Genomic DNA, 22,849 nt, shown 5'->3' with positions numbered 1-22,849 from the left:
TTTGATAATTACTTTCTGAAATTAAAAAAAACTGTATGATACTGAGAAATAATTTCTTGGTGCTAAGTTTGAAATGAGTCTTTTGGTAGATTTTTTTGAACAGTATGTCAATATTACTACTTCTCTTAGAATACAAGCAGAAAGCTTACTAGAAAACAAATGTAATTATCCATAGAATTATTAGATAGGGAAGAGAAATTAGATAGATTAGGTAACATAAATTAAATCCATACTTCCAAATATCTAACAGTCTAAGCAGATTGTAGGTACTTGGGACCTTTGTTTTTAAATATGTTTGGTGTTTTTTTTGTTTTGTTTTGTTTTGTTTTGCGGTACGTGGACCTGTCACTGCTGTGGCCTCTCCCGTTGCGGAGCACAGGCTCAGCGGCCCATGGCTCACGGACCCAGCCGCTCCGCGGCATGTGGGATCCTCCCAGACCGGGGCACAAACCCGCGTCCCCTGAATCGGCAGGCGGACCCTCAACCACTGCGCCACCAGGGAAGCCCCATATGTTTGGTTTTAAGTGATCTCAGATCTTATTTCTTTTATTTCATTTCAGAAAATAATAACATTACTCAGTTTTAATATTCTGAAAATTTTTCAAATAATTTTAAAACACTAGTCTTTGGTTTTTGTCTGACATTAATATCTGCATGTATATTGTAATACACAATAAAAAATCATATTGCCTTGATTTTGTATACCACTTGTAGTTTGCAAAATACATATATCACTTCACAGAAGATAAATTATTGAGATTTGCAAAAATGTTTTTATTCAGACATTTTATGAAAGTTTTATAAGCTTTTACTTTCAAATATCAGCTAATAGCTCATCATAAAAAGCACATTTTAATTCTCTTTAGAATAAATTATTTTCATCATTACATACTTGAATAAATCAGAAATTACTTTTTAAATTTTACTGAAATTAATCACTGTTCTTATTTCTTTGTTCCTCAAGGATCTGTCTTTTAACAATATTGATGCACTATCAAAAATAGTTACTGAAAATAATTCTTGGGTTTGAGACTAATTAGCCCGTTTTTATAACTGCCTGTCTTGAGATACAAAAGAATTGTAAGAAAGTGATCTGTACCTCACTGAAGTTCAGCTGTGAGAACAGGCTGGCTGCCTGTCAGCAGATGCTCCCACGGGTTGGATTAATTTCATTATCAGTCAGTTGAGTGCACACTTTTCCTGACTTGACTAGAAACAGATATCATTCAGTTGACTATTTAGAATGTTTAATTCAAGGATCTCAATGTATCCCCAGTTTTACAAGCAGTAGGAAAATGTTTGTTCTTTCTTGCTCATGTATTCTTCCTCAAGTCAAAAATGGTAGTACAGAAACCTTTTGATTACTATTCTCTGGAATATTCTTTTTCCTTGCTGTTTCATGTACTTAGAATCTTCTATTTCCCTTAGGAAAATCCTTTAAGAGACCACTGCCTCAAATGTAAACTTCTAAAAATGTTCTTTTTTGAAAATGAAAGAATTGTTTGTAGAATAGAGCTAATTTAAGCTATCACTAATCCTCAATTAATGGAAAAATTATGCTTCATGTATTTTTTAATTTGGTTCTTTGGGATTCAAACACATTTTCTTAGGAGAATTATATGATACATTTTGGTTAACTTAGGTTTAATGGTCAGACCACAAAACTATTAAACCATAATGTTAATGAAGGGTGATACCATGTTACTGAAAAGTAGTGGTATGACACAGAAACCACGTGGAATGGCATTTCTATAGGAGAATCTGTTAGTAGTTTGGATGTTGAATTCGTGGAGCATCATCGTGTAGTGCTCAGCACTGCATGTGCATGTGTGCACCATTGCTGTCACTTACTACCTGTAAGTAACTGGGACTGTTTATGCAAACTGGTTTCCATTCTAAGGGCAGGAGGATTGAAGGGGTCCAGATGTGCTGAATGCATCAGGAAGGGAAGAGGAGGGCATCCAGAAAGCAGAAGGCGTGAGGAAGCTCCACAAGGAAAACTGGTTAACGGAGGAATTCCTTTGGGCTGAGCAAAGTGCTGAGGAAAGAGCAGGCCTCTTCTAGGTCTTTGAAGAGCTTTGACATCCCCTTTCCCTTAATAAGGAGTCAGTTCAGCACTGAGAGAGACAGGAGAGACTCCCACAGCTGGGTGGGGTTCTTGTGGGTTAGTACAGAGAGCCCTGTCTGAGGTGGGCCTGTCCATGCTGCGTGCACGGAATTTTCAGAGTTTTAACGTGTAATGTTTCCGAATGGAAAAACACTTGAACCACATTTTAACTTATAAAAAAATATTTCTGTACAAAAGGAAATAATGTTTAAAGGAAACAAGCATCTCTTTTCAAAGGCAAAGATTTATTTCAAATAGCTTAGACAGTATTAGCACTAATTTATCTAACTTCAGTATGATAATTCATTTATTTATAAGATTTTTAACTTTGGAGTAAGGATGGCTTTTATGGCATATATGTTTTACTTTGGGCTTATGAATATAATGTAGAAAATATCATAATTAAAAGAGCCCTTATGTTTAATTTCAGGAGTCAGTTACTAAATGAATATCAATTTTATTCCAAATTATTTGCTTAAAATATTTTATCAGAAAATAAAATTCTAAAGCAAACCCCTAGACTTCAGTTTCAAATAAGTAAATAATAGTGGCAGAATAAAATTATTAGTACCTTACACATGGTGTTTACTCAAAATATGTTTGTTGAATGGATGAATGAATGAAATAGCACAATACAGTTTTTGTTGATAATTGAAAAGTACATAAACATCAGCACATACTTTATCGTAGTTTCCTAGGGATTTTTAAATTCAAGATTCATCTTCAGTAAATATTTATCAGTGATACTTTGTGTTATTCTTAAACTTTTCATTATTTATATTTTCTATTTATTGTGAATTTTAGTTTATTCTTGAATGCATATTCTAGGAAAACATCTAAAAATATTATTAACTATTCAAAAAAAACTATTGCATATTCTGAACTATTAACATTGTTTATTTTTATCCTAGCAAAATTAGACTGTAGGCACTAGATAATATTTCTGTAAAACGCTGTTGACTAAACATCATTATATTCACCAGTTTTAGTAAGTTTGTAAAGTAGTTCTTGATTAGAGGATGTATTCTATTTCCTTCTACTATTTAGCACTTTTCTTGAGTTTTCAAATATGTATATATTTAAAAGTCTTAAATTCCACCATGGTGTGTGAGGAGTGTATCTAAACTCTATTCCCTTTTTAAAAATAATGCCTTGAATTCTGTTCTGCTTGTGTCTTTTTCTTTTCTCGTAGATGAATGATGTACATTTTTTTGATGACATACAGTTAAATATTGGTTTGGTGCAAGGAACCCTTACTGAAAATGGGTGTCAGGGATTCTGGAATCTAGGCTTTACCAAGTCTTGTAACCTTTTGGGGCCCCGGTCTCTACACTTGTAAAGGCAGGGGGTTGACCTCGCTGATCTCTGAGACCCCTGCCAACTCTAAAGTTCTGAGTTTAAGAAACTAAAACATAAAAATAATATTGGATTATGAAATGTTGAGTGGCACATACACTTAAAGAGAGAAAAGAACAAAGTAACATAAACGTGAATGTACATCATTTGTAATTCTAATAAGCTAATTAACTAACTGAAAGATTTTGCTTTAGTGTTCTAATCTAACTGCACTATCACATCAATACTAAAACTATCAATAACAAATTGGAAAATTCTAATAAATCTTATTGTAAAAGGAGTATAGTAACTAGTGCTGTGTGCAATCCTTATAACTAGCCAAGGCCAACATGCAGGTCCTTTATGAGCGCCTTCTCAGAAGAAAACAGCCACCAACCCAGAAAGACACCTGTCTAGGTACGTTTACAAATAGGTTAAGTAAATAATCCCTTTTAATTAGCAGGAAACTTTGCTTTAAATTAGTGTCAAATTTCATAAATATGTATTTCTTAATATTGTATGTTCCTACCACCCTTATGTAAGAACTTACTATTAGAATCAATTTGGTTTGTAGATAAGCTTTGGTTAATTTGTAATTAATTTTAATATTGAAGTTTTTATTTAAAACTGGAAATGTTAAATGCAAAGATTTCTTTGGCTTTTAACATATTCATTTTAGAGTTCCTACAAAGAGCACTTTTTGGAAACCATGTTCATTGCCAGAATTTGTTGGTTTAATGGTAATGCCTTAAATTTGTTCAAAGTCAGTTTGTCTTTGGATAGGGCTAAGGTTAATAAAATGTGGTTTAAAAACTGAAGCTAATTTCATGCATTACAGAAGTAAAGAGAGAAGCATCTTTAGTATCTGGCTTTGTTTTTTGAGTCAATTTGTATTTATTTTTTATTGTTCTAAGTTTAAAAAGCAAAATACAGTAATATCAAGTCGCCACTAACCAGATATGTTACACATTTGAAAGGAAATATTGCGATCTCATTATTTTATTGATATATTTCCCTATATGTTATAGACTTTTGTTCTTGAATAGCAATAGTACTTAATTTATTATCTTTCCATAAGTATACTGAAAGTTTTTACTTGGTGTTGAATAGACCATCACTATTACATTTTTTAAAAGTTACTAAAAGCTGTAGAAATAAAAAATAAAATTAAATCACAGCATTTGTTTCTCAGTTTTCGGAAGTATGGACAAAAGGAAATTAAGGAGCCAAAATCTTTCTCCACATTTCTCAAATGAAAACTAGCCCAGAAATACTTAAATTGTGTCAGTTTTCACTAAAACTGTGAAGTGAGAAACTTATCTTGTTATCAGGAAGGAAAAAAGAAAGGTTGAAGATTTATTTATGATCATTATTTTAGAATATAATTTTATATTCTCATTAAGTAACTTAACTATAAAATTGAAGAATTCATGGTGTGAAACGGTCATTTATGACATGTTTTAGTGGTCTTTTTAGCAATAAAAATATACTTCTCATTAACTATTGTATTGTCAGCCTATCAGTTTAGATGTAAGCATGGTAAATAATTTTTAAAAACGCTGCTCATATAATAAGGCCTATATAAAGAAGGGCCCAGTATTTGGTTGAGTGGGAAAAGACTTGATTCGAAACTAAAACATAGTGAAGTTCGTTAATAACACTTTTTTTGAGATATCTTTCATCCTTAACTCCTAGCAGTGTATTGGTATTATCTGAACTATGCTATGAATATCTGTTGAATGAATGAGGAGATGAGAGGGTGGATAGATTTAGAAGATAAATTTAAGATACATTTACCTTTCGACTTAGCAACTCCATTTTTGTTCATCTGTAGCACGGAAAGGAGTACTCGTATGTAACGGTATATGTGCACGCACATTGATCACAGTATTCTTAGTGGCAAAACACTGAAAACAAAGATAAATGCCCATCATTCAGCAAAGAATGGACTTTGAGGTACCCACACCAAGGGATATTATGCAGCCATTTGAAAAAAGTGCTTTAGGGCTGCATATCCCATTTACATGGAGTAGTGCTGAGAGAAAAAAAGCAAATCGCAGCACGTTTGTAAAATACACCCATTTTTGGAAAGCAGTGACTCCAGATCTCATATATGTATATATTTGAAACTATGGAAGGATGTGTTCTAAGCTGCCACCTTCAATTAGCAGGAGGAGCCAAGGTAAAACAAAGTGTGTAGGGAGCTCCCTGGTGGCCTAGTGGTTAGGATTCCAGGCTTTCGCTGCCACGGCCTGGGTTCAGTCCCTGGTTGGGGAACTGAGATCACACCGCATGGCGCTGCCGAAAAGAAAACTTGTAAGAAAATAACCTGTATACGTTTCTATACAGTTGTATAAATAGATATATAGGCATTTTTAAAGGAAAAATTAATTAAACTCAGTTAAAATCCTAAATGATGTTGAAATCATTTCATCTCAAAGGTTTTGAAGTTAAGTTTAGCATTTAAGCATCCCTGAAGGTGTTTGCATTGAAGTAGCTCTCACGAGCCATAATGCAAATGGACCAGTTTCTGCACTTAGGCTCTTGTATGTAAAGATGAGAAAAGTGTATCAAAACTCTAAAAAGTTTATTTTCATTTTTTAAAAATTCATAGGTAGGATATGTAACCTACTAAGACCAATTTTGCTGATTTTCTTCTATCAAAGGAAAACATCATGAGTGATATGAAAACATGTGATGATGTTGGCATATGGAAGTTATGATTTTAATACAGGGTCTGCCAGATTTTTTCTTTTTTTTTGGAAAACCTAACATTAGAAGCCACTGATTTACCTGACTGTGAAATGATTTTTGAAATCTCAGCAGATTTCTTTAGTTATCAGTGGGTTATTTATATATTTGGTGAATTCCAAAACATTTGTGTGTCCTCCTGGTTTTAGTTACCAACAGAGTGTTTGTTGTTCCCATCATAGCTTGGTTGTGTTCAGCACATCAGTGTAACTGCTTATTTTATCAAATTTAAATGTTTATCATTCTTTTTATCAACTAGTAAGCATTCAGTATACCTTACGAGACAGTGAGCTGATGAATGAATTCAAGGGTGTCACAGAATGTATTCTTGCTTTTGTGTGAGAATGATCAGTTAAACTCCCTTAGAGCCACACGATTATGGAATGTTGTGTGCTGACGCTATGCTGTTAGAGTTCTCTTAGGAGAACTCATTTTAGTTTGATTTCTGAAGAAAAACTGAGTATATCTAAACATGATATTTCAGGCTTTAGCGAAATGTATTCCCTGCAAAAAGTAACTAATAAGTCTTCTATTCTGTTAAGTTTCTGTACTCCTTTGTAAATATTACCATTTTGATTGTAAATTAATCTGCACCCCCCTTTGTAAATGGTTGTAGCATACATTAAATAAGTCAGGATTATATGGGAAAAAATTGCCTCGGTTTTAGACTGTCTGATAGACAACTGAATTTATTAAACTAAAATAGAAACTTACTTTTTGTCGGAAAGGATTTTGTCATTCATTTTCATTAAACAGCTTATATTCCAGGCATGCTTTATATACGTTTTGGTTATAAAAATTATTTTGACCTGAACTATTAGCTACTGTAAAAAGCGGAGCTTTTGTAAAAAGTGAAGCATGTACATATGTAATACAAAATACTAAGATCACTAGAATTTATAATATGTGAAGTGCAATAAAACCTTAGTTGTATGTTTTATCTTTTCTGTGGTGCAGTTGTGCAAGTTACTTGAGGTATATAGTCAGTAGTTCCTTGACAGCGTTAGCCTCTTATGAGAACAGAAACCCGCTACTTAATACAGGCATACCTCACTTTATTGCACTTCACGGATACTGTGTTTTCCACAAATTGAAGATTTATGGCAACCCTATGGCAAGCAAGTCTGTTGGCAGCATTTTTCCCAACAGCATTTGCTCATTTTGTGTCTGTATCACATTTTGGTAGTTCTCTCACTATTTCAAGCTTTTTCATTATTATCATTATTTTAGTATGGTGATCTGTGATCAGTGATTTTTTATGTTACTATTGCAAAAAGAGTACAATTCACTGAAGGCTCAGATAATGGTTGGCATTTTTTTAGCAATAAAATATTTTTAAATTAAGGTATGTACATTGTTTTTTAGACATAATGCTATTGCACACTTAATAGACTACAGTATAGTATAAATGTAACTTTTATATGCACTGGGAAACCTGAAAATTCATGTAATTAGCTTTATTGCAGTTTTCACTCTTTTGCAGTGGTCTGGAACTGAACTGCAATATTTTCGAGGTATGCCTGTAATCAGAACATAGAATTTACTAATTATCACATTACCTGCATGATTAATGTGTTTAGAAAAATATATTACATTGAAATTTAACTCATTTAATATAGTCCTATATTTTGCAACCTTCTGGTTTTTTAAAGGTAATTTAATTTATTTCTATAATTTCAAAAACAGTTTACAGATCTAACATTGAGATACTTCCTCCAATTACTCTTTACTCCTTTCAGAGGAAATGGATGTGGAAGCGCGACTTACTGAATTATGTGAAGAAGTCAAGGTACTTGCATTTTTAAAATTCACGTTACCAAGTTATTTGAGTGGAATCTGTTTTCTTAAGTATTTTATTGAACAAAATATTAATTATTTATCCTTTCTAAAATGCAAAGATAAAATTGTTGATCTAGGTAGAAACACAACTTACTTGATCAAACAACATTTGACTTGAACGTGAAGTTAAATTAACTTTAAAATGTATATTATTGTGCATATAAATGAAATAGCAAAGACAATTAACTGATCAGAAGTGTCCTTTTTCTCTTATTAGTTCACTCAAAGAATTTCTGGAAAAATTTTTTTAAGCATTACTTAAACTTACATACTTTTGTAAAGTGATATTGTTTAGAAATGAAAGTTTGTTTTATTTCAAGAGATCAGTTTGTCTCAGACCATTTTTCCACTAGTTCATTCTTGCAATTAAATTGAATAGATTTTTATTTTTCCTTTTTCTTCCCCATGGAACTAAGTGTTTTGACTATTTTAGGATCCCTATGTATTTCACTCTTATTTAGCTACGTTAATGGAAGAAATCGGAGACATGAATCAAACAAAAATATATTGACTTCGGGTTGTATTTCTGTATGTAAATTTAAATGAGGACTTGACCCCTTTGGAAAAGGTATTTACCTTCTCCTTGTAAAATTATACATAGGCAGGAGCACTAATGTCATTATAATAGTTGCCCCAAAGAATTATATACGCTTAGAAATAATCTTAATAAGATGTTTGTGATTAATATGGAAAAAAAATACAGTGTTTCACTGACATATTAAAGGAAATTTGGATGAATAAACATTTATGATACTCCCAGACAGAAAGGTGAACGATCTCTGAAAGATCCAGTTTTTCTCAAGTTAATAATATTAATGTGTCTGTATCAAAATACTGTTGGAAACTTTAAACTTATGTTAAAGATCACTTAAAGAAAGATAAGGATGACTAAGAAAAACTTTTGAATAATAATAATATAGAGGGACTTGCCCAAGTGGATGCTAACATATATATATATAAAACTACAGTTATGGAAATAGAGTAGGACTTCTCTAAAAGACTAGAAAGACAAATCAATGAAACTAAATAGCACTGAAACAGTCACTAAATATGTTTAAGAATTGAATATATGATAAAATACCGGGTTACATAAATAGTGTGGTAAAATACCATACTATAGAAGAAAATTCTAAATGGACTTGAAGAGTTAAATGTCCAGAAAAATTTGGAAGATAAATTTACATATACATGTATATATAAACAATCTGATCTTAGGATATGAAATAACTTTTTCAGAGTAATAGTATAAAAGACAAAATAAGGTATTGATGATTTGAAACTTCTTTAAAACAAAATAAAATATAAATAAAGTTGAAAGGAAGCAATAAACTGGAAGAAAATATTTGCAATACTTAAAAGTGGCAAATGATTAATACTCACAATATATAAAGAGGTCCTATGCATCAGTTTCAAAACACCCCCCGGGAAAAAGGGATGTGCATAGAGGCAATGTACAAAATGCAGTTCTTAGCAGAACAAGTTGGCTACATAGGTGACACTAAGTCTTACTGAAAACCAGGGAAATGCATATTTAAACAATAAAAGGGTTTTTTGACCATGAAATTTGCAAAAATGAAAGTGACTGCTAATCTGCATTGTTGATAAGGGTGTAGGGAAACTAGTATCTGCCTGTGCTGTTGGTGAGGGTGGAAACTGGTACATTTTTTAGGTCACTTCATCAGTCTATTCTGAAAACATCTATTAAAACACATGCTCTGCCACAAAACAGTTTTTATTTAGGAATCTGTCCCGCAGAAGTGCTAATACATTTCAACAGACATAAAGAATTGTCAATTCCCATGTAGCCATTTGAAAGGATTAGGCAAGTCTCTATGCATTGACATGGATTCTTTAATTCAAGATATATGTATTCATTTATGATGCAAGGTACTGTTTTCATGCTGAAAAGCTCTCTAGGATATATTAATTGAAAAAGTAGGGACTTCCCTGGCAGTCCAGTGGTTAAGACTTTGCCTTCCAATACAGGGTGTTCATGTAGGATCCCTGATCCGGGAGCTAAGATCCTACATGCCTCAGGGCCAAAAAACCAAAATGTAAAACAGAAACAATGTTGTAACAAATTCAATAAAGACTTAAAAAAATGGTCCACGTCAAAAATCTTTAAAAGAAAAAATAAGTTGGAAAAATATGAGTACGATTTTTATATGTTAATAAAAGCTCTGTATGTATTTGATCATATTTGTGTGATTAGAATACATATAAAATATTCGAAAGGATATATATACACACATACATATACATTTCAAACTTAACAAAAATACAGAAAACAGGGCTTCCCTCGTGGCACAGTGGTTGAGAGTCCGCCTGCCGATGCAGCGGACACGGGTTCGTGCCCCGGTCCGGGAGGATCTCACATGCCGCGGAGCGGCTAGGCCCGTGAGCCATGGCCGCTGAGCCTGCGCGTCCGGAGCCTGTGCTCCGCAACGGGAGAGGCCATAGCAGTGAGAGGCCCGCGTACCGCAAAAAAAACAAAAACAATGAAGGATGGGGCTGTGAAGGAAAAGTTTTATTCTTTACTCTATATCCATCTGTATTAAGTGTCAAAAAATTATATGTATTCAAATATTACTAATAAATTTTTATGTACTCGTATTTAATTTCAGCATTTAAATGGACGTCATAAAATTTAACGTAAACTATGGTAAACTTTGACAGCAGATAGAATACACAAGAGGTGGAATAATAAGTCTTACAAAGAGATCTTACAAATCGTTAAGGAAACCTGTTATTCCCCATTTTTCATATTAATATAGGTTAGACACCAAATTACAAAAACTGGTAATAAGTATATGGAAAATATTTAATTATCAAAGAACCCAAAATTTAAATATTCTGACATCATTTTTAACCTAGCTGTGATTTTTTCTTTTTTTTTTTTTCACGGTACGTGCAGCTCCCACTCTTGTGGCCTCTCCCGTTGCGGAGCACAGACAGGCTCTGGATGCGCAGGCTCAGCGGCCATGGCTCACGGGCCCAGCCGCTCCGTGGCATGTGGGATCTTCCCGTACCGGGGCACGAACCCGTGTCCCCTGCATTGGCAGGCGGACTCTCAACCACTGCGCCACCAGGGAAGCCCTAGCTGTGATTTTTTAATAACAATGTAATGCTTATTGAGATGCGCTGAGATACAGATTCTCGTACCTCGTAGATCTTTCTCAGAGATTAGTTTGGCAGTATGTATCCAAAGCCAAAAAGAGTATTTCTTCTTAATTTATACCAAATAAACAGAAATTCATATGTAGTGTAACTTATAATATTGTAAAACATTAACCTAAATAAATCCCCAACAGTAGGACAATGGTTAAAGAAATCATGGGACACTCATAATCTAAAGAAGTTGTACAACCTTAAAAATGTTGCTTTCAACAAATGTTCGATGATGTAGGGAAATGCTCATACTGTGTTATCCAGTGAAAATGGCATAAAGCTATATATGATTCTGGTTTTTTCCTCTCTGTAACTGAAAAAAATTGAAGACTATAAACTAAAATGAACTTTATTTTTTTCTTTTTTGCTTTCCCCCATTTCCAAGTCTATTAAAGTAAGCACCATTTTGTAATCAAACAAGGTCAGTGAGTTCTATGAATAGGACAAAATAATGAATGTTATTTGAAAAAAATATATAAATGTAAGGTCTTATTATTCCTACATTTATACATATAAAAGATCTTGTCAGACTTAATTCTGATTTCCTTTTTAATATAAAAAGGAGATTATTATTTATATTTTGACACTTACTGTAAAGAGTTATATAAACCAAAGGAGTAATTTATACCCGAAGGGATGCTTTTCCCAATAATGAAAATACTAAAAGTCCTTTCTCAGAACCTTGGTGCCATGATCCCTGAGAAATACAATTAATAAATACAAGGTATCTAGATAGCCTTGCTCTCTGGAGGAGAATTAGTTCTACTTGTGTGTAGATTATACTAGGTGTAGCATTGCTTGCCTTACGTAGTGCTATTTAATCACTGTCAAATACTTACTCTAGTCTTCTTTTCCTAACTCCATTAAATTCATTCCTGAAACAATACTGCAGGTTTCAGCTTCTTTATAGTACATCTTAATCTTTTGTGTGTTCTTAGGAGACATGAGAAACTTGTTAGCTTCATTTCTAATAACACTTATAAACCATTTCCTGGGGCAGAACACCTCTGTAGAATTTCTGTGTATGTTGATGAATCAGTACTTATCATCTGTTGACTCTATTAGCTTCCATTCCAGAATTCTGGAATTTGTCAGCGTTTTCTGAGTTTGTCCTTGTATTCTGGGAGCTTTTTCCTTATCCGAGGCCTGTAATTCCTTATTCATTCATTCATTTATTCGTCCAGTTAGCATTTATTGAGTCACTACTGTGTACCGGTAACCAGAGTCACAAAAGTGAATAAGACACGATCCCTTCCTTTCTTACTAATGCTGCGGAGTTTTTGTTTTAAGTGTTCTCTTAGTTAAGAAGATAAATGGAAGCTTGGTTTGGGTTGGGGAAGAAAAGCCTGCTGGATTGCAGACTTCAAAAAGAAGCCAATACAAACTGAGAGAAAGAGGGTCATATGTGATAAGCAACATTTGGGGGTTTTGTTTGTTTTTAGAAAGGGAGGGTGCAGTGCAGTTTGGGACACGTTGAACTGTCCAAGTACAGTCATCCAGTAGATGCTGGATCTAGAGCTCGGGGAGATGTGATCCAGAGCCATAAATGAGGCCATCATTGGTGTGTAGGTGGGAATGGCTCTCAGCTTCAATCTGAGCAGACTTCTTCCATCTTTACAGTAGGAAAATGAGATCAGCACCCATGTATGTATTTAAAGTAGATTTCTTAGTGTTACTAGTAATTAAAGACAGATTTTTGCATCAAGATACTACGTCCCTGAAGACTGACTGCTGCCTCAGTGTATTGAAGAAAAGCCTGTCCTTATGATAAAAATGCTTGACCAAAGAGAAACATCATTCTGACTTATAGTCCTTTGTTATTCTTTGTTTAGAAGTTCTTATTTTATCAATTCAAGAAGACCAAATGCCTTTTAGAAGATTCTGCATCTCATTCAGTACTCTTAACTTCCATCATCAGTTTAGGTGAATATTTAAATAAAGGGGATAATTTAATACCACTATTAGAACACTCATAATAGTATATTGTAATCATTTACCCACTTTTCTTTCCTCATTAGACTGCGAACTTTTCATATTAATCTTGGTGTCTGTAGAATGTAGGCTCTAGCATGTAAAATGTGCTCAGTAAATACTGGGTGAGTGAATTGTTAGAAAAGAGAAGGAAAGAAGTGTTCGACAGCTCTATGAAAGGATTCCTGCAAGCAAAATAAAATCTAGGAGCACAGGTGTGAGGGCAAAGCAGTACTTTAGAGAGTGTCTCAGTCCTTTCTGAGGAGTTACGGATCTTTTAAGTATTTTACTTAGCTGATGGGGAAAAAAATCAGATTTTAAGATTTCATCATCTTTCAAAATTTTTATAACTTTCATCATGATTTGTACATTGTGATTAAAATTCCCAGTATTTTAGTGTTTGAATTTGATCATGTTCTATAGAATCCTGATTTGTAACTTTAGACTATGATGTTATTTCAGTAACAAGATACCTCCGGTATTGAAATATTGGTTAAATGGTCGAAAAGTGCTGTAGTAACTATCAGATAGAATAAAGCCATGGGTCAGTTGGTCTCTCTCCACACACACATGCAAGTGCGCACACACACATGCAAGCGCGCACACACCCATTTTTTAAAACTAAAAATTTGCCTTTGTATTCTCAGTAATATATATAGGTGTGTTATGGTAATTCTCAGAGAGCAGTAAAGGTTTTTTCCCTTGTCATTTCAGAAAATAGAGAATCCTGATGAACTGGCAGAACTTATAAATATGAATCTCGCACAACTTTGCTCACTTCTAATGGCTTTATGGGGACAGTTTCTGGAAGTTATAACACTACATGAAGAGCTAAGACTAGTACTAGCACAAGAGCACCATACTTTGAGGGTAAGTTTAAAAAAAGTGATGTTAGAGCATTTTAATGAGTACAGTAAGTCCCCTACATACGAATCTTCAAGTTGTGAACTTTGAAAGATGCAAACACCTGTTCGCATGTCCAGTCACGTAAGTTAGTCCACGTGTCTGGCTACGTTGTCACGTGCGTGCATCCTCTACAAGTGGTTGTGCTTTTGTGTGTTTTACTGCACTGTACTGTATAGAGTACGGTAGTATAGTATCTTTATTTCAAGCGTACGACGTCCGGAAGCAAGTGTAAAAGCAGTGGTGATGTAGCTGGTACTGCTAAGAAGCGCCAGCTGTTGTACTGCACTACTGTACTTTTCACGGCACTGTACTGTAAGATCAAAAATGTTTTCTTTATTTTTTGTGTTTTTTTTTATGTATTATTTGTGTGAAAAGTACTATAAACCTATTACAGTATAGTACTATATAGCTGATTGTGTTAGTTGGGTACCTAGGCTAACGTTGTTGGACTTAACAAACAAATTGGCCTTATGAACACACTCTCGGAACAGAACTCGTTCATACGTAGGGGACTTACTGTGTCGCTTTCTATTTCTCCCTTCAGATCTGTTAGTATTTGCTTAATATATTCATATGTTCTGGTGTTGAGAACATATATATTTACAGTTGGGAACTCCCTGGCAGTCCAGTGGTTAGGACTTGGTGCTTTCACTGCAGTGGCCTGGGTTCAATGCCTTTTCAGGGAACTAAGATGCCACAAGGTGCATGGCACAGCCAAAAATAAATAAATAAATAAATTAGGTCAAGTTGATTGATACGGTTGTTTAACCAATATTCTGGATTAACTTTTTTTTCCTGTATCAGTATTTTAAAGACATACCTTTATCATCATCCTCCATAATCTCGGATGAGAAATCAGTTGTCATTTATATTGTTGTTTCCCTCCAGCTGCTGTTATAATTTTCTCCTTATCTTTGGTTTGAAGCAGTTTGACTCTGACGGTGCCTTGTTGTAGTTCTCTTTATATTGCTTGTAGTTTATATATTTTCTTTATATTTATCTAAATATATATTTATATATTTTCTTGGTATTTATCTTTATGTTTATTTATCTCGTGATTTGCCGAGATCCTCATATCTGCAGGGTGATATTTTTATCAAAATTTTAGCCATTAGAACTACAGAATTTTTCTGCCCCAGTTTTCTCCTCTACTCTCTCTCTGGCACTCTGATTTCACTTATGTTACACTATTTGATATTATTTTGTTTCTTAGTAGTTTTTCTCTGTGCTCTTCAGAGTGAATAATTTCTGTTCTTCCATCTTTGAATTCACTAACTCATTTCTGTAGTGTCTAATCTGCTCTAACTCTTCTCTAGTAAAATTTTCATTTCAGATATATACTTTTTACTTCCAAAATTTGCCTTTGGTTCTTTTCTTTTTTTAATCATTTCATTTTTCTGCTAAGGTTCCTCATCTCTTCATTCATTATGACCAGCTTCTCCCAGTCATTGGCTAGTTTATACTTATGGCTTGAAAGTACTTGCCTGAACTTCTGGTTTCTGATCCAGCTTTAAGAGGCTTGGACTTCATCACTCCCTTTCTAACAACAAGAAAAGAGCTGAACAAACCAAATATCAACACACCTTTTTAGGTCCATTAGAGAACCAAGGCTACGGGATAAACTCCTGACCCCCAAACTGGAGAGATGGCTAGCCAGTTACAGAGAATCACATCTTGCCAAAGCAGAAACCAACCCATGAACAGAAGTCACCAGGAGCCAGTACCAGGAGAGCAAAACTTAAACTGTAATTGATGAATTTCTGGAGGCTCAGTGTGAACAAGCTTGAGTTAATAACTCCAGGAGGGCCCAGTCTTAGGGGACACCCACACTTCTATGAGTTTTAGCTCCAGGAACCCTACCAGGTTCACATAGTTCAAATCAGAGAAATCCCCTCATGCAGGGAGAGGGGGAAATAGCCATTTGTAAATACATCCAGAGCATTCTGTCCTTCTTAACAAGACCTTCCTCCTCAGAAACTGTCTTTCTAGAGTCCAGCTGACCTGGGGGACCCAGCTCCAGCCCTCTCTAGCCTTTCACTTGGGGGAAGGAAAATACCCAACTTATAAATTATTAGGGATTCGCAGATTAAAGCAACAGCGAGGTACCATGCACACCTGTAAGAATGACTAAAATTGAAAACACTGACAGCACTAAATATTGGTGAAGATGTGGAGCAACAGGAACTCTCATTCATTGCTGTTGGGGATGCAAAATGATACAACCACTTTGGAAGACAGTTTGACAGTTTCATATAAATCTAAACATACTCTTACATAATAATCCAGCTACCATGCTCTTTGGTATTTACCCAAATTAGTTAAAAACTTAGGTCTGCACAAAAACCTGCACTCAGATATTTACAGCAACTTTTTTTTTATAATTGCCAAAACTTAGATGTCTTTCATCAGGTGAATGGTTAAACAAACTGTTGTGCATTTACACGATGGAATATTTTTCAGTAATAAAAAGAAATAAGCTATCAAACCACGAAAAGACATAGAGAAACCTTAAAAGTATATCACTGCTAAATGAAAGAAGCCAATCTGAAGAGTTACCTATTATATGATTCCAATTCTATGACATTCTGGAAAAGGAAAAACTATAAATAAATAATCAGTGGTCGCCAGGGGCTCAGGGGGATTGGGAGAGAGTCTAGTGGGTGGAGCATAGGAGATTTTTAGGGCAGTAAAACTGTTCTCTATGATATCGTAATGGTGGATACGTGTCACTATACATTTGGCAAAGCCCATACAATTCACAACAACAAGGGTGAACCTTAATGTAAACGATGGACTTTAGTTAATAACAATGTATCAGTATTGGTTCGTCAGTTATAACAAATGCATCACCATAATACAAGACGTAAATAATAGGAGAAACTTGGGGGCTTGAGGTATAGTTGGAACTCCCTATACTTTCTGATCAATTTTTCTCTAAACCTAAGACTGCTCTGAAAAACCTAGTCTATTAATTATTTAAAAAGAGAAAGAAAAGTACTTGCCTGCTAATTCTAACACCTAGATTATCTTGGAGTCTACTTCTAACTGCTTTTATCTCTTGGTTGTAAGTTACATCTTCCAGCTTCTTTGCATGTCTAGTTGATGTTCTTCAGTGCTTGAAACAGTTGCTCCTGTATCTTGTGCAGTTTTGTAAGTTGTTTTCAGTAGAGTCAATCCAATACTACTTGCTCTGTCATGGTCTAAGTAGAAGTTAAATAGTGCTTTTCAACCATGGCTGTACATTAGAATCACCTAGGGAACTTTAAAACTTACCAGTGCTGAATGAGGCCCAGGCATGGGTAATTTTTTTAAAATTCTCCAAGTGATTAACAGGGTTAGGCTTTTCCCTGAATACGAGCATTCTACTAGGGGGAGTGGGAAGTGAAATCTGGCCTCTCCTTCCCGGGGGCAGGTTGTATCTGCCTGTGGAAGGAGCACCTTTTTGTTTTTGTTTTGAATATAGTTCCCTGGGCTATACAATAGGACCTTGTTGTTTATCTGTTCTATATATACTAGTTTGCATCTGCAAATCCCAAACTCCCACTCCTTCCCTCCCGCAACCCCCTCCCGCTTGGCAACCGCAAGTCTGTTCTCTAGTCTGTGAGTCTGTTTGTGTTTCATAGATAAGTTCATTTGTGTCCTATTTTAGATTCCACCTATAAGTAATATCATATGATATTTGTCTTTCTCTGTCTGACTTACTTCACTTAGTATGATCATCTCCAGGTCCATCCAAGTTCCTGCAAATGGCATTATTTCATTCTTTTTTATAGCTGAGTAGTATTCCATTGTATATATGTACCACATCTTCTTCACGCATTCACCTGTCAGTGGACATTTAGGTTGCTTCCATGTCTTGGTTATTGTGAATAGTGCTGCAAGGAACATTGGGGTGCATGTATCCTTTTGAATTAGAGTTTTCTCCAGATATATGCGCAGGAGTGGTATTGCTACATTATACGGTAGTTCTGTTTTTAGTTTTTTGAGGAATCTTCATTCTGTTCTGAAGGAGCACTTTTTTGAATATGCCCTTCAAAGCTTCCATATGGATCAGCAGGACACTGGATTCTAATGTGTAGCCACTAGCTTCCCCTAACAAGGGTGGAGGGTCAGGAATTCTTATTAACTTTTACAGAGATTTTAAGATCATAACGTTTTCAAGTGTATTGATGCTTTCTGTGCTCTAGAAGAGGGAAAGAGTTAGAAATAACTTGTATAGCCATCCTTTCCCACTTAAAGGTTTCTTTACAATGATGTGTTATCTATTCAAAACATTGCACAGTTTGCATTTTTAAGAACTCATCTCTAAAACTACTTCATCTGATATTCCTTCAGTACAACTGTATCAATGAACCTTAATATATTAAGCTCTATCTTTTTTTAATAAAGTAGAAGTACTTTCTGAGAACATATTGTTTATTTGTAATATTTAGTTTGATGCCATTTATTTCCTATTTTGCAAGGTTTAGGCAGACTCCCATTGTTAATGTAATTATTAACATAAAATGTATTATAGCTTTTATGTGTATATACAAAAAACATGCCCAGAATTTTCAAGAAATAAGTCTACCCATAAGTGAATTTTGTTATCATCCAATATGTGCTTTCTAAAGGGCTGATTTTTTCCTTAAATTATTTTTGACCATTTTAAATGAAAACTTTCTAGTGTGCTTCATGGTTGCTTACCTTCTGAAGTAGAGTATATGGAACCTAATTTAGCCCTTTCAAAGTGACTTAGTTATCATTATCAATCTTGTGTAATCTATTCTGCTTTAATAGTACACTGGTGTCCTGTGCTCTCAAAAATGTCTGGATAGTAGATCCTCCATTAGAGAGGCCCAAGTTATATTAATTTTTTTTACTGATTTTATCTGCTTTTTATGGGAATTTTCTAGGTTTTCTTTAAGAGGGACCTTTTTGTATCAGCATCAAGTTCTTATTTCCTTTGTCTATTATACTTATGTATACTTAATGCCTATATATACTATATATGCTCTACTTCTCCTTCTCCCTTGGTTTCATTTGCTCTTTATAATGTACTGTGGATTGAGAAAACAAATAACTTAAACCAGTAGGGGTTGTATCTAACAGTAAACATAAATCAGGTTTGTATAAAAAGAACTTAAAGAACATTTGTTCAGATAGCCTCATCCACCGGAGGGCAGACAGCAGAAGCAAAAAGCACTACAGCCCTGCAGCCTGTGGAACAAAAACCACATTCACAGAAAGATAGACAAGATGAAAGGGCAGAGGGCAATGTACCAGATGAAGGAACAAGGTAAAACCCCAGAAAAACAACTAAATGAAGTGGAGATAGGCAACCTTCCAAATAAAGATTTCACAATAATGATATTGAAGATGATCCAGGACCTCGGAAAAAGAATGGAGGCAAAGATCGAGAAGATGCGAGAAATATTTAACAGAGACCTAGAAGAATTAAAGAACAAACAACTAGAAGAATTAAAGGACAAACAAACAGAGATGAACAATAAAATAACTGAAATGAAAAATACACTAGGAGAAATCAATAGCAGAATAACTGAGGCAGAAGAACAGATAAGTGACCCGGAAGACAGAATGGTGGCATTCACTGCCGTGGAACAGAATAAAGAAAAAAGAATGAAAAGAAATGAAGACAGCCTAAGAGACCTCTGGGACTACATTAAATGCAACAACATTGGCATTATAGGGGTCTCAGAAGGAGAAGAGAGAGAGAAAGGACCCGAGAAAATATTTGAAGAGATTATAGTCGAAAATTTCCCTAACATGGGAAAGGAAATAGCCACCCAAGTCCAGGAAGCGCAGAGAGTCCCAGGCATGATAAACCCAAGGAGAAATACACCGAGACACATAGTAATAAAGTAGACAAAAATTAACGACAAAGAAATATTATTGAAAGCAGCAAGGGAAAAATGACAAATAACATACAAGGGAACTCCCATAAGGTTAAGAGCTGATTTCTCAGCAGAAACTCTACAAGCCAGAAGGGAGTGGCATGATATATTTAAAGTGATGAAAGGGAAGAACCTACCACCAAGGTTACTCTACCCGGCAAGGATCTCATTCAGATTCGATGGAGAAATCAAAAGCTTTACATAGGAAGAAAAAGCTAAGAGAATTCAACACCACCAAACGAGCTCTACAACAAATGCTAAAGGAAGTTCTCTAAGTGGGAAACACAAGAGAAGAAAAGGACCTACTAAAACAAACCCATAACAATTAAGAAAATGGTAATAGGAACATACATATTGATAATTACGTTAAATGTAAATGGATTAAATGCCCCAAACAAAAGACACAGGCTTGCTGAATGGCTGCGAAAACAAGACGCATATATATGCTGTCTACAAGAGACCCACTTCAGACCTAGGGACACATACAGACTGAAAGTGAGGGAATGGAAAAAGATATTCCATGCAAATGGAAATCAAAAGAAAGCTGAAGTGGCAATACTCATATCAGATAAAATAGACTTTAAAATAATGAATGTTACAAGAGACAAGGAAAGACACTACCTAATGATCAAGAGATTGATCCAAGAAAAAGATGTAACAATTATAAATATATATGCACCCATATATACATGGTGCACCCATATATATATGGTGCTTATGTATTGAGGTGCTCCTAAACATAGGAGCACCTCAATACATAAGGCAACTGCTAACAGCTCTGAAAGAGGAAATCAACAGTAACACAATAATAATGGGGGACTTTAACATCTCACACCAATGGACAGATCATCCATAATGAAAATAAATAAGGAAGCACAAGCTTTAAATGACACAATAGACCAGATAGATTTAATTGATATTTGTAGGACATTCCATCCAAAAACAGCAGATTACACTTCCTTCTCAAGTGCGCACAGAACATTCTCCAGGGTAGATCACATCTTGGGTCACAAATCAAGCCTCAGTAAATGTAAGAAAATTGAAATCATATCAAGCATCTTTTCTGACCACAGCACTATGAGATTAAGAATCAATTACAGAGGGAAAAAACGTAAAAACCACAAACACATGGAGGCTAAACAATACATTACTAAATAACCAAAAGATCACTGAGATCGCCTAGAGACAAATGACAACGAAAACACGACTATGGGATGCAGCAAAAGCAGTTCTAAGAGGGAAGTTTATAGCAATACAAGCCTACCTCAGGAAGCAAGAAAAATCTCATAAACAATCTAACCTTATGCCTAAAGGAACTAGAGACAAAAGAACAAACAAAACCCAAAGTTAATAGAAGGAAAGAAATCATAAAGATCAGAGCAGAAATAAATGAAATAGAAACAAAGAAGACAATAGCAAAGATTGATAAAACGAAAAGCTTGTTCTTTGAGAAGATAAACAAAATTGATAAACCATTAGCCACACTCATCAAGGAAAAGAGGGAGAGGACTCAAATCAATAAAATTAGAAATGAAAAAGGAGAAGTTACAATAGACACCGCAGAAGTACAAAGCATCCTAAGAGACTACTACAAGCAACTCTGTGCCAATTAAATGGACAACCTGGAAGAAATGGACAAATTCTTAGAAAGGTATAACCTTCCAAGACTGAACCAGGAAGAAATAGAAAATATGCACAGACCAATCACAAGTAATGAAATTGAAACTATGATTTAAAATCTTCCAACAAACAAAAGTCCAGGACCAGATGGCTTCACAGGTGAATTCTTTCAAACATTTAGAGAAGAGCTAACATCCATCCTTCTCAAACTCTTCCAAAATATAGCAGAGGGAGGAACACTCCCAAACTCATTCTACGAGGCCACCATCACCCTGATACCAAAAACAGACAAAGATAACTACAAAAAATGAAAATTACAGACCAATATCACTGATGAATATAGATGCAAAAATCCTCAATAAAATACTAGCAAACAGAATCCAACAACACATTAAAAGGATCATACACCATGATCAACTGGGATTTATCCCAGGGATGCAAGGATTCTTCAATATACGCAAATCAATCAGTGTGATACACCATATTAACAAAGTGAGGAATAAAAATCGTATGATCATCTCAGTGGTTGCAGAAAAAGCTTTTCACAAAATTCAACACCCATTTATGATAAAAAGTCTCCAGAAAGTGGGTATAGAGGGAACCTACCTCAACATAATAAAGGCCATATATGACAAACCCACAGCAAACATCATTCTCAATGGTGAAAACCTGAAAACATTTCCTCTAAGATCAGGAACAAGACAGGGATGTCCACTCTCGCCACTGTTATTCAGCATAGTTTTGAAAGTCCTAGCCACGGCAACCAGAGAAGAAAAAGAAATAAAAGGAATACAAATTGGAAAAGAGGAAGTAAAACTGTCACTGTTTGCAGATGACATGATACTATACATAGAGAATCCTAAAGATGCCACCAGAAAACTACTAGAGTTTATCATTGAATTTGATAAAGTTGCAGGATACAAAATTAATGCACAGAAATCTCTTGCATTCCTACACACTGATGATGAAACATCTGGAAGAGAAATTAAGGAAACACTCCCATTTACCATTGCAACAGAAAGAATAAAATACCTAGGGAGGCAAAAGACCTGTATGCAGAAAACTGTAAGATACTGATGAAAGAAATTAAAGATGATACAAACAGATGGAGAGGCATACTATGTTCTTGAACTGGAAGAATCAATATTTTGAAAATGACTCTACTACCCAAAGCAATCTACAGATTCAATGCAATCCCTGTCAGATTACCAATGGCATTTTTTACAGAACTAGAACAAAAAATCTTAAAATTTGTCTG

At 34.7% G+C, this 22,849-nt stretch overlaps 1 protein-coding gene across 7 annotated transcripts in view; it reads left to right on the top strand.

Moving 5' to 3' along the window:
- FAM135A (family with sequence similarity 135 member A) overlaps nucleotides 1-22,849 on the top strand; it is a 129,635-nt gene that overhangs the window by 70,741 nt on the left and 36,045 nt on the right. For all 7 annotated transcript variants that reach the window (XM_060030397.1, XM_060030402.1, XM_060030401.1 and 4 more), the window contains 3 exons: nucleotides 3,782-3,859; nucleotides 7,933-7,982; nucleotides 13,886-14,041. In XM_060030397.1, coding sequence (XP_059886380.1) covers nucleotides 3,782-3,859; nucleotides 7,933-7,982; nucleotides 13,886-14,041 — 284 coding nt within the window. The remainder of the gene's footprint in view (nucleotides 1-3,781; nucleotides 3,860-7,932; nucleotides 7,983-13,885; nucleotides 14,042-22,849) is intronic.

Source organism: Delphinus delphis, chromosome 14, assembly GCF_949987515.2.
Source record: "Delphinus delphis chromosome 14, mDelDel1.2, whole genome shotgun sequence".
In the NCBI taxonomy this organism is placed as follows: domain Eukaryota; kingdom Metazoa; phylum Chordata; class Mammalia; order Artiodactyla; family Delphinidae; genus Delphinus; species Delphinus delphis.
The sequence above is the reverse complement of the archived record's forward strand: the minus strand, read 5'-3'. Positions and strand labels throughout refer to the sequence as shown.